The sequence below is a fragment of the Pelecanus crispus genome, chromosome 5 (genome assembly GCF_030463565.1).
Source record: "Pelecanus crispus isolate bPelCri1 chromosome 5, bPelCri1.pri, whole genome shotgun sequence".
NCBI classification, from domain to species: Eukaryota; Metazoa; Chordata; class Aves; order Pelecaniformes; family Pelecanidae; genus Pelecanus; species Pelecanus crispus.
The window spans coordinates 82,363,812-82,376,848 of NC_134647.1; the positions used below are offsets into that span (position 1 = coordinate 82,363,812).

Sequence of the window (13,037 nt, forward strand, 5' to 3'; positions counted from 1 at the left end):
TACCGCAGGTGACGGAATCTGCTTAGGCTCTAACCCAGTGCCAAGACCCAACACAGGCCAAAGCAGCTCCAAAATAAACCTAGAGTGCTTTGCAGCCCCACGCTGTATGAGAAAGAACGCTCAAGAAATCAAGATGTTTAATTCTTCCAGCAAAAGCTCATAACACCATATTCCTTCTAGAAATAGCAAGGCTCTGCCCCAGAAGATTGCCTCCCTCCTGCCCTCTAAAAGAGCCAAAGCTTTGCGTTAAAAAAGAAAAAAAGCCAAACCCAAAAAACATACCAAAACCCAACCACACCGCAGAAAACCCACCACAAAAACCCCACAACCTCCCAAAAAAGCTTTAGTTTTAGCCGATCATTTATCTCCCGGCAACCCAGGGCTTGAAACACATGGACAAAGGCTGCAGAGAAGTTAATTTCAGAAGACTGCCTACTCTGTACATTTATTGCCCTCTTCTCCTGAAGCTGCCAAATGGAATGAAGCGGTTATACTTTTCTAATCATTTCGACAACCCGAACTGCAAAAACTACGTAGTCCCTTTGCTGGACATTGCCTTCCTCCATGTTTTCAGTTAGTATTCTCTCCCCTGGGAAACATGAAATGCTCTTTGTATAATAATATAAAGCTATATTCAGAAAATCTTGCTGTTTCTTGTATTTTTTGACCCCTCCTTTGCTGATGCCAGAGTAGCTAACTAGCTAACTATTCTTATTTTGGAATAGAATTTTATGAATTCAAACTCTACAAGTATTTGCTTTGAATAATTATTTAACACTTCAAATGAAACTGTTTCGTGTCATTAAATTTGTTACTGTGGTTCTTATCAGCCTCACAAGAAACCACAGAGCCAACTACTTTCACTGCTCCCTACCAGTCAGGCAGAAATAGCATTTTTTTTATTATTATTACTACTATCAGCATCTTCATTATTACAAGGAACTGGTTGCAAGGCAAAGTCCTGTATAGCCTTTGGTTTGAGCAAATAGGGTCATATGAGACTGTTCTGCAAACACACTGTTCCTCCCAAGTTTTCTGTCTTAAAATTTTACGATCTGACAACTAAGATTCCTTGCTTTGTCAGAACCTCTTTTCTACACACCTCAATCTTTACTTCGGCGGGGGAGAAAGGAAGCTAAAGACATAGCAATGTACTGTAATTCCAAACAGTAAATTTTTTTAATTAGTGAACAAAATACAGCTATTCTCAGGTAACACACATCTTCCACTACTAACAGAAGTTGCGCTTTTTAAGCAAGTTTTGAATAAACTAAGCTTAAGATTCTGAAAAATTTAAGTCACTTTAATATTAAAAGCTCTTATATGAAAGAAATATTCCTGCCAAAGTTGAACCACTGAGAATTTGATATGAAAGGGAGAATCAGGTTGTTTTACACTCCACTAAAATGCTACACAGCAATCCCCAGAAGGAAGGGAAATATTGCCAGGATATATTTCACTTGTTGCTTCCCAAAAATGATAAGGAGACAGAAGATGTATTGGCACCGTTTCTGTGGTCAGAATAATAGTTTGCTTCAAAGAACTTCTTGTAGCAAGTTTCCGATAGCTGAACCTTCTGTAAATGGAGAGGACCAATGTAATTATTTCAAACTGGGAGAAGATCAAGAACCAAAGAATCTAAAGGGTGGAGAAAACTATACATTATTCTTTGTTTAACTTAGATCATCACTCCTGTGTTTTATATAGAATTTGGAGATGTTAAAAAACATCTGTAGCTCATTTTTTTTATGCATTGTACCAAGTTATCTTTTATAATTAGCTGAAAAAAATATGGATATCAACAGCTCAGTAAACTTCTTGGGCTTTGGAGAGCTATTGATGACCAGGTGAATGTATAAAATCTGCCAATAAAAACTATGACTGATTTGATACCTTTTTAAAAACATGTTTGATGGTTTAAGATTTCGAAGTCAAACTGGTCTTCGCGTACAAATCTACCATCCCAATAGTTTCTAATGTATCTGGCTCCTGTACAAGCTATGAGAAGAGAGACAATCTGATCTTCCTCTGCTGAGTGGCTGTAGAATCTGATGAATTTGATACAGACAAGGTAGGTCTGCATTTACAAATGCATTGGCTGACAGCAAACACTTTCTTATAAAACACTGACTGCCCTAAAAAAAGAGAACATTGACCTTCTTGCAGCCGCCTTATTATTGCCAGTGTTTGCCTAAGAATAGCGTGAGGTATTTTCATTCATAAAGTACAAGGGTATTTCATGGTCCACACCATGAAAAAAAAATCTGGAAGTCTCTGTATTAGATAGGCATGATAGCTAAAACTCAGTATGACCTTAGTACAGAGTATAAAGACAGATTGATAGAAATGATCTATGATTCATTGAAAACAGAAAGGCAAAGCAGTTTAACAACTGGAACATCAGTACTTGTTCTGTAAAATAGAGCAAATGTAACAGCATAAAACCCTCTTCATTCATGTAAGTCTAGCTGGTTAGGTACTAGGTAATTTAAAAGATTCGAATTACTTCCAAATAGTAAAAGATGATATATCATAAAGAAATTTTTAATTGCTAAATCACAAACATGCTAAGAACTATTTTCTAAACCTGACAGTTTGCAAGACTGGGAGTGTTACTTAAACTTAGATCAATCATAATGGCTTTATTATTCCAACACAGAGCAAGTAATTCCACCAGAAGTAAAAAATATTTTTTCTGGACATCAGTCATTTTGATACAACATTTGTATCAGACATGAAACCCTTTTCTGGGAAGGCAATCTCAAAAATTTATATTTAGCAAATTCCAAACCACAAAAGTTAGGCCCATTTCTCATGTTCACATACCTAAATGGAAGATATGGTGGATTAGATCCAGACAAAAGTGTTCTGTAAGCTTCTTCTGGTGTTTTCTTCAAGTATATTACCTAAAGCGGGTGGGGTGAGAGGAAAAAAAATAAGCCCTGAGCCTGAAAAGTCATTAATCACATGTACGCTTCCCCCAGCCCACTAAACTCTTAAGTATGTATACTATACTGCTTTATGACCAACTCCTATGACATTTATAGGTCAGAAAAAACATACCTACACAAAGCAAAAGATTCAGAAATCAACAGAAACTGGGGTTTCTGTTTTGTGTCATTCCCCCCCTTAAAAAAAAAAAAAAAAAAATCACATTGCTGCAACTGAGAGAATTTAAGACAGACTCTACATCATACTTAGATGAAAAATCAGCATCTATGCTAGCAGTTCTCTGTCCAGTTTGAGATGAGTCAAAATACTATCACAGCAGCTGACAAAGGAAACATTTCTCCACCACAGCTTGATGGAAGATTTTCAACGCAAATATTTTTTGATTCCTAATTGTCAATATCAAACTACCAATTAGCAAAAATATCCAACTCAACAAGCTGAGCCTGTTACTATGAGACCACCATACAGTTAATGTAACACCCTAAGCCAAGGTTCACTCTGCTGTCGCTGAACACTATCAGCTCAGCTTGCTTACTTAAGAAATTAGAATACAAGCACATCTTGTTGCATTTCAATTCCTATTTGTACAGTAAAACTGGTCCCAAAATAAATTTAACCTGGAATACATATTAAGCAAGTGCATTATTTGCAACAAAAGATTTCAACCAGTTTGGAGCGGCATATTTCACATGCACAAACATGTTTTCTAAACAAAGCCACACGATTTTCCTAGCCATTTGCCCCCAACTCACCTTACAACCAGCATCTACATGGCTGCTTTTTAGCTCTACACACATCTAACTGTCGAATGTATTCTAATAATTATTTTCTTAACCAAGACATAGGCTAATTCCTGATCTAAAAGATTTATTCAACTTTTGATCTTGAACACATGAGAATATAGCTAAGTGGTGGTCACTCCCAGAACGTTTGCAATTTGCTTTATGTCTGTAGAGTTATATCTCAAGTTAATGGGATTCTTAGTATTCTGTACGATGTCAACACGGTAGGTAAATTTTCTTGCATTTCTTCCTCAAGCATGGACAAGGCAGACAGAAAAGACAAGGATAAAACAAAAAAAATTGACTCAGGTAAAACAGTCTGAAAAACTCTTTGCCATGGCGCACTGAAAAGAGGGTCCAGAATCATCTCTGGTTTTCAACTACCATCTATTTCACTGCTTTGAACAACTGGTCTAATTTTGGACCAAAACCCTCTACACAAACTGATTTGCCTTCAAAAGATCAATTCCCCGACACGGAGCTGTATTTCGGTCTCAGCCTCCAACGTTGCTACTCCACTCATCACGGTCATGCTGATAGCGTCTATCAGTATAATCAGTACCCAAAAAGAGGAGCAAACCCCACTTATCTTCGAATGTTAAATCTCAATACTGAAGCAGTGTCAATGTTGCTGCTTCATTTAGCAAGTGCCCAAATTACAGGTTTCTCAAAATTAATGTCCCTGTATTTGCGTGAACTTCCCTATTCCTCCCTCCTCAACCTCTGAAAGCAAAGGTTTCCTGAAATCTTCCACCATCAAAACAGACCACAATTTCTATATAAAAAAACCCATTCCATTTATTCTGTGTTATCAGAACAATTGTTTCTACCTCAATTATTGGACTCTTTGTTGGGGTCAAACCAGTAATTGAATATTGAAAGAGATTCAGAGATTTACTTAATGGATATATGTATTTACTTAATTCGAAAAGTGGAGAGGCCCTTTTTTTTTTTTTTCCCAAGCTGTAATGGTCTGTCTACAGCAATGATTGCTAACTAATGGCACCAACTCCATGCTTTCAACTGCTGCAGCATAGCAATGCTATTCTGTTTTCACAGCCCTTTGTAAAAGATTCTTTTAGTCTGTGAAAGAAGTCTCCTTTACATTTCCTTTACAGTCCCCCCCAGCACAAAGGTTTTGCATTTAAGAACAACGCATCCTGTGCATTAGATTTCGGTGGGGGGTATCTTTCAGAGAAAAATACTGATTTTATTCATGTCAATTAATGTCAAAAATCACATCAATTAGTTTACATTTAAAGCCTAAATTCCTGCTTATAGCCAAAAGATCCTTAGAAGGTAGTTCAGGGGACTCCAGCAAAAGAGGAGTTTCCATCTTACACAGAGGGGAGTCACAAATCTGAAGCAGGGGCAAATTTGTACTATATGAATGTTTTCCCAATGCTGCAGTTTTTATTTCACAGAAGTTATGGTACTTCAAAGCTGCCTCTGCACACAGACACGTCTACATGGCATTTTGAACCAAACACTGCTAGTTGTGTGTCCACAAAGCTCGTAAAAGCTCCTAATGAAGACACCAGGATGGAAACAGGAAACAAGATATTAAGAACACACAAGGAAAGAGGAGAGGGAAAGAAACACTGAACAGAGCTCCTGAAAAAACCAAAAGTATCACAGATGTCAAGAATAACACGGTAACTGAAGGAAGAAGGATAATGGAGAAGGAAACACTACAGTACATGTCTTTAGTACTTAAAAAGTAGTGATATCCATTAAGAAAAACCCAGGAGACCGCTTTCTGACTCATCTTTATCAATGAAAACTCAGCAACTGAAACTTATGATGAATCTTCAGAGTGCATTCATTCTGCAACATATACAAGGAAAAAAAACCAAAAACCAACACAAAGAGCCCATAGTGAACTGTAGTGAATAGTTTGTATAAATTGAACCTGTATCTAAGAAATAATGTGAGTAAAAGCCTTTTATAAAAAAAAAAAGTCAGTTTCCAGATAGTAATTATTCTCTTACAAGAGTTGTTTTACAAGGGACAAGGTTCTTCTCCCTTTACCCCACTGTCACTATTCTAACTCATAACATGTGGCACTGCTGCTACCTGTAAAAAACAGATTCAGCAAATAACGCAAAGTTTCAATTTTTTTTTTTTTTCCTCTGACATTTTCATTCTTATGTTCTCAACTCACTGAATAATGATGTGGTTGAAAGATAAAGCTCTCCACAGTTGGGACACTACGCAGGCACATAGACATCTAGCAATACTGGCCACATACACACTGCCAAGAAAATTCATACCATATGTCCTACAAAGTTTACAGAACAAAAAGGGAAGTAGTATTTTGCAAGTCCACCTTAACACCCACCCATATTTCAAATACAACTTGGATTCATCTTGTTCCCACCCGTACGTGCCATTTTTGAATTAGAAGTATATGGAGCCGATCCACCCTACGGCTGCTAAGTCATCACTAGAATTCTGTGAAGGCAATCTAAGGCAACCTGAAGAAAGGTGTTGCTTGAAACAGCAAAGAGGCTGTACACCCTGGAGTAACTGAAAAGCCTTTGTACCTGCTGACCCTCCAAGGGAGGGGTTACGGATTTGGGCAGGGGTGCGATATGCTTACATTGCAAGTGAACAAACCCTTAAAACTTCAGGTAGGACCGAGAAGTCTAATTTATATTTTTAAATTAGGAAAAGACACTCCTGCACGCAAATGACTAAACATGCCGTAGTAGTTTGCTATTACCCATGTCATTTGTTGTGATAAAATTACAAACTTAAGAACTCAACAGCTTTTCTCCCTTACTGGCATTACAGAAGTCTAATAAAAGCTATTACTACCAAAATACACACTTAAGGTAATTGTGAGAAAGAAATACGACCAGCCCATCTGCTATCTACAAGGAAAAGCAAAAAGAGCTCACTGGATCTCTTTTCAGAGCCTGTCACGGTATGAAAGCATTATGTTTCACCAGGACCGCTCAAAAGTCAGATTTTGGTCCACTAATCAAGCTTTGATCTTTGAAGAACTGCAAGAGGCAACTAGTAGTTGTCTGCTACAAGGGTAGAATTAAAGCTCAAGGTTTACCAGGAGGAGCAAGTTTCCTACACATCTGTTCTCTCCTCCCCCTGCCCTGTTTCTCTAGAGGTACAAGAGCAGTCCCCGGTACAAACAGAGTAGCATTCCTCCTGCTCTGCTCCCTGCCCCAGGGAACGCAAACCTTACTGGAGAGCAGAGTACACAGCCAGGTAGGAGAGTTTCTCGGTTTCCAACCAGAAAAGAAACATAACACATACCTTAAGAATATGGAAAGAGGGACCCAGCCCCCAATTCATCCATATGTTATCAGACAGGAGAAAATGCACTCTCCTTCACGACTTCTCCAAGAATCAATTATTTGATGACAAGTGGGGACTTCACGTCATCACTTCAGCATAATTCAGTTAAACCTACTCCCTCTCACCCCTCTTTCCCCTACAAACTACTAGGGACAAATCAAGTCAATCCCAGCTACTTCAGTTTTGGTACACATGAAAGTACTTTCAATACTATTTTAAAATTATTTTTAAAAGACTTTTTTTTTTTTAAAATTAACTTTTTTGGAAGACTACATAAAACCCCCTACCAACTAAATTAAGTCTGCAAACAGATGAAGGGAAAAGCAAAGCAATACTAGCTTCAAAATATTCTCTGTGGCGCCTGGTTAGACTTTGCAAAACCCAGTAGCACCCTGTTTCTGACATCGCAGAGCAGTCCCTGTCGTAGTCTTGGCCATTTAGGAGGAACCCGGAACTCCTCTCTGAGACCAGAGAAGTCTGTGTGTTGCTCTGTTCTTGTAACACTTGAAATATTTTTTTTTCTTCTTAATCTGAATTCTGTGACAGAAGTAACCTTTGCAGAATTCTTAAGAGCAGGGACAGTAATTTTGCAACTGGACACGATTCACCCAAATGTATTGAAAGTCCATTGTAAAAACTGAAATTTAGCAAATGCTTCTTCCAGAGATGCAATTTACAAACAGGCAAGCTATTGCAAATGAAGTTTTAAGACTTAACTTTCGCTTAAACTTATGACTCTCCTCTTGAAGTATTTCAATAGCTATAGGGTATTTCAGTTCCACGTGTCTAAGAAGGTGTTCAGTGGAACAATCCAAGTTGCATAATCACCACTGGAAACCCATTCCTAGAACCTGATCCACTGCTTTCCACGTTTTGTTTTACACTTAATATTTTAACACCAGGACAAATAAAACAAGCCTTCTCAATTAACTTTCACACACTGGTAGAGTTCATAGCTATAAGACTTCCTGATCTCAAAGAGCTTGTATAATCGAAGAAAAGACATAAAATCTAGAAGACCTTAAATCAAAGAGTACATCTATTTCTGTCACAATTGAGATATTTAAATTGTAATAGATCAAATTGCTGATTACACACAGTTCTTTTACTGAAGGATATGATTAGATTCCTTCAGGTCAGGAACCACCCTATCATGTAAGCCAAGAGTGTACACCTACCGCATCTGACTGAACATGGCATTTACAGGTAAAACACTCCAAAAAGGCAAATATTGTTTCTTGAGTGTGAAATGAATACGCCTGGATTATAAAAGCTTTAACTTTTGCAGTTAAAAAAAAAAATCAGATTATTAGGTAGATCATAAGTAACTTTTTTAGAATAAATATATATTCTTTTTAAGAATTTATTGTCATTAGTATCAATCATTATAGAAGAAGGCGAATGAACTCCCGCACCACTTGCACGTTTAGGAACACACATCTATGGAAATAATTCTGGCATGACATACTTATGTAACATATTGGACACCTTTGTGCAAACTGCTTTCCAACGTTACGCTAAATTGAGATGAATTGGAAAGTGACTATAAGGTGTCTTCAACAAGAGAACGAATACCTTTTTGTACTGGTAACACTGTATTAGTAAAGAATTATTTTTGGTACATACTATCTTCAATAATCAGAAGATACGTAAAACATCTACTGGTGTGACAGGAGAATAACTATCAAATGCAGATGTGGATCACTTGCATATGCTAGCAGTTAAGAGCTATAAGCAGCTTAAAACAAGCGAGGCAAAGGTTAAATTTCAATGTGCACGCAGTCGCGGCACACTGATTTACCTTATCGCACACATAAGCTACCGGCTCTTTATGCGATGGGCCACCTGATAGCCATCATGGAGCGCACGCAGCCCTGCCACGGTACCCACACTACGTGCTCCCCCTCCCGACTCTCTTTAGAGGGATTTCCGCTGCCCTCCCCGCTCAGTGCGTGCCCCTATCTCCAGCTTCAGCTCCTGAGCAGCTCCTTCAAGTAAGGACTACCAAATACACCAGACTGTTCCCACCTTTAAGTTTAATAGTGTAAACATGGCATAGTCTTACTTAGCTGATGAGTCCTCTGCTTGGAGTTCTGTCTTGCGCCTTACAAACCTCCTTACCTTCCTGTTCCTACAGCCTGGCTTTGCCAGAAGTTCTCTTTGCGGACAGCAGCGCTCCCTCCTTGGGTCCACCTAATACTGGTAAGGGCCTTTGAACCCCTTATCCACAGAGAACAGCTGCTTAGCTACGACAGCCACATACAGCCACGTAACAAGGACTGGACAAGGGGAATAAAAAGACAACCTCATCCCCTTCCTACTTTTTCCCTAAGATCTATCGGAAGGTGAAGGCAGGCTCAGAAGAGGGCAATCCAGTGAAGGCAACTGGACGCTGTAATCTACATAGGTGCTAGATGAGCGTTCTCTAGCTACGGGCTTAATTAGACCAGCTTCAAAACATGAAGAGGATCTTTCCAAAAACGGAACTGGAGATATAATGATGAAAACAGAAAACAAAAAGCAGTCTGAATGCGATGACTGAAGTTCCTTTACAAACTACAGTGTGGGAATCCTTACTGAAGATGCTACAATTCGGACAGATTTTGGATCTGAAGGGACAATAAAGCTTATGAAGATATACTATCAAATTTGGAGGCTCTTTAAACAGAATATAAAACACAGAATTAGAAATTAATCCAGCATTGTTAAATATAGCCTTGTACTGTCAAAAACATTAACAAACTTCGAACAGTTTAACTCATTTGTTCTTACTCTTCCTTTTGCAGAGTTGTTCCATCAGGTCTACTCCCAAAGGTTAAAAATCTAACCCAAAGGTTTTTAAAATTTGAACTTACCCCCGATTTTTTTCCATCTTTAAATTTAAATAGATCTGCTTTCTCAAGAGCATTTACACACTATCCCCACACTTGTAGTAAAACATTTTTTCCAAATACAAGAATCTGCAAGCTAAATTCTTTCAATATTATCATCTGCATTTACTGAGCTTTGCTTTCAGCACCTCAGGCCTGAAAGAAATACACCAGCTTTCACACAGTATATAAGCCTGACCCACCAGAGAATTCTAGAACTCAGCTGACCACGTGGATGTCAGCTCAGGACAAGCAGCTTATTAGTTTCAATACTTTATCAGCATAAAACATGCTATCGCAAAGACTCTCTTGAGTTTTCTACAAGCGGGCTCTAATTCTGGACAGTAGACTAAGAAGGTGAAATTGAAGTTTGAGCTACAGCGCCATGAAAACACAAAAGTTGCTGTGCAAGTGTCAGCTTGGGACTATCAAAACTTACATGATATCATAATAAATTAGGCTTGTGTAACTAAGACAGCCCTATGTATTGCATATTGTCTGTAATATTAGAAGGCTGCAATACCTCAATTTTTCCATCATTCTGGGTAGGCTATGAAAATTAACTGAGAAAAGAAATCCATCCAATAATCCCTATGCCTCTGGTCTAGTAACTTTAAGAAAGGCTGTGAGAATAAGCTTTCTCCTCCCCAGTATGAATCTCACTACTGCTATGAGCAGCCATTAATCCTAAGACAGCCAAGTTTAGAGGCAAGTTTGTGGTTTGCATTTTTGACATTCAAGAAAATGGTATCCTATGGGAAACATGCACATGACCTGCCAAAGCCACTCCCTGTGCAGTAAATGGCGTTAAATGCCAAAGACGGGGCTTCCCTAAAACTCACACAGCAGAATTTTCCAAGGCAGCTTAGAAAAGAATCAAACGACAATCTGCCCACCTCCCTAAAGGACCATCCCTTGAGATGCTGTGTTACATGCAGCAGATGTCTCTTAAGGAAGGTTAGAAGTATCCACGTGATAAACAATACTTACAGCATATGCACCTATTAAAAATGCCGCATTTGCTCGCTTCTGCTGGTCAAAACTGGTATAGTACACTATCTTCTTTCTTGATAGACTGAAATACTGTTTAAAAAAAAAAAAAAAACAGACAGCATATTTACTGAGAGAAGAACACATTTTAAAAATACTTTAAAAAGTCACTTTTCCAAAACTGAAAAATTCCTATAGAGAGACTCTTAAAATTAAAGGAGAAAAAATTACTGATACCATGAACAATCTTCTTACATGATAGATAAGACTGCAGGGAAACAGCCACTGTATCAGGGCAGATCTCTTAGTTTGCTGTACGAAAATATCCTATAAAATGCAGTTCAACCAAAATGTTCGATATAAAATACTGGATTTTTTCCCACGTTTAAATATTTGAACAATAGCTTATGAACGTTGCTTAAAGACATTGAAATTTTCAGACTAAAGCACCCTCCTATATGTTAAATCTCTTTAGCACATAATTCCGTGGAGAAGACAAGAGAAAAACTGAAGCAATCAATCTTACAGGCGTTTTATAAGTTAAACACCACTCTTCCATCTATACTACCTAAAACCGGGGTGACAGACACCTTTAGAAAGCTTCAGCAGCAAGAATTTATTAAAAAAAAAAAACCAAACAAAAAACCAAAACGAGCGCACAAGTGAAAAGCCTGAAAAAAAGGCTAGGCAGAGACAAAACTAGTAACACTTGCAATTCTTCTTTCTTTAGGAAGAAAAGAAGCCTCTGTCAGAATCCTGTGGACAAAACTCCCATTGAAAACAAGACCAACAAGCACCAGAAAAGAGCAATAATGACAAACTGCAGCAAAACTATTTAAAGCCAGAGAGAGATAAAATTGTCACTTAAAAATGGCAAGTTGGACAGTTTGTTGCGTTATTATTTTTTTAGCTTCATGAATTGCTACACCTTCATTATGTTCTGCAACACTATCACTCATGTTTTTCCTGACAGATTTCTACAGTACTACTACACTTTTTGAGGAAGTCATCAACAGACATACTGGATTCTGCTTCTAAATATTTGAAGCGCATTTTCTATTTTTAAGTTGCACATTTTATAAACTGCCTTTATACCAGTGCTGCTGTTACCCAACTTCAGGTTTTTAACTCCGATCTGACAATTTTAGTTTACTTTTTTTTCCCCTACTCTTGCCACTGATGACACTTGGGGGTGGGAGATAACAGAACTGCTGCAGAATTGTGCTTTATTTATTTAAGTAGTGCCAACTGTATTTCACTTCCAGAAATCTGTAGACGTCAACTCTCATCTTAAATCTTGCTGCAAATTTTAGGACAGCTTTAACCACAGAATCAAATTTTGCAAAAAACCCAAATAGCTGATAAACTTGGGGGAAAACCAAGATATGTATCACAGCGAGCTTCTTACTCCCACCCCCCCCCCCCCACCCCGAAATAGCACCTTTAATGGCAGTTCTAACTGCACGTTCCAGTCTGGTCTCATTACCCACAACTTCCACAGGTAAAAGGAGTGAGAGTTAATGCAGCTGAGTATATCTACAGAGGACTGGAATTCCTGAGAGCTGGTTGCTGCTGACTGGAAGAGGTTGTATCTTGAGACCAACAGCAACATCTCCCTCACTGTATATGCAAACACACAAAGCACAAGTAGTTATTTAATTAGCGAAGCATTCAATCATTATTGAAACTTGACAAAATTAATCCCAGTATTTTAAGATCCCTCCTTTCTTCCCCCTCCTCATTTTTTTAATTTTAGTGTTCTCTAACTGCAGTTCCACCCATGATGTGTAGGTGGGATAAGATTACAGTAGTTATGCAACAGTGACAGAACTTCAATTATAACTTGTTGACTGCTACTTATTTTAAAGCAAAGTTCTTTGCAACAGTTTACAGTTCACCTGAAACACCATTTTAAACTGCAAAAAGCACATTCTGCTAGCTAGCTGGAAGTAAGTTCTATGTAATAAGACCATATTTCTTGTTTTATTTTACCAAATGGATTTTTCTAATCATATGCATATGTCAAGTCATTCAAATTTTGAGTCGTTTTTGTACCTGAAGTAGCCAAAAAGGGACAGCTCACCTTAAAAGTTCCAGAACGTTTAAATGAAAGCAATATCATTTA

General features: G+C 38.0%; 1 protein-coding gene across 4 annotated transcripts in view; it reads right to left on the bottom strand.

Moving 5' to 3' along the window:
* Window positions 1–13,037, bottom strand: part of CDC14A (cell division cycle 14A) — a 66,805-nt gene that overhangs the window by 35,598 nt on the left and 18,170 nt on the right. For 3 of the 4 annotated variants that reach the window (XM_075710016.1, XM_075710017.1, XM_075710015.1), the window contains exons 4-5: window positions 10,913–11,005; window positions 2,827–2,906 (exon numbers count right to left, since the gene is read on the bottom strand). In XM_075710016.1, the coding sequence (XP_075566131.1) occupies window positions 2,827–2,906; window positions 10,913–11,005 (173 nt within the window). The remainder of the gene's footprint in view (window positions 1–2,826; window positions 2,907–10,912; window positions 11,006–13,037) is intronic. The other variant, XM_075710018.1, reaches the window with a different exon arrangement.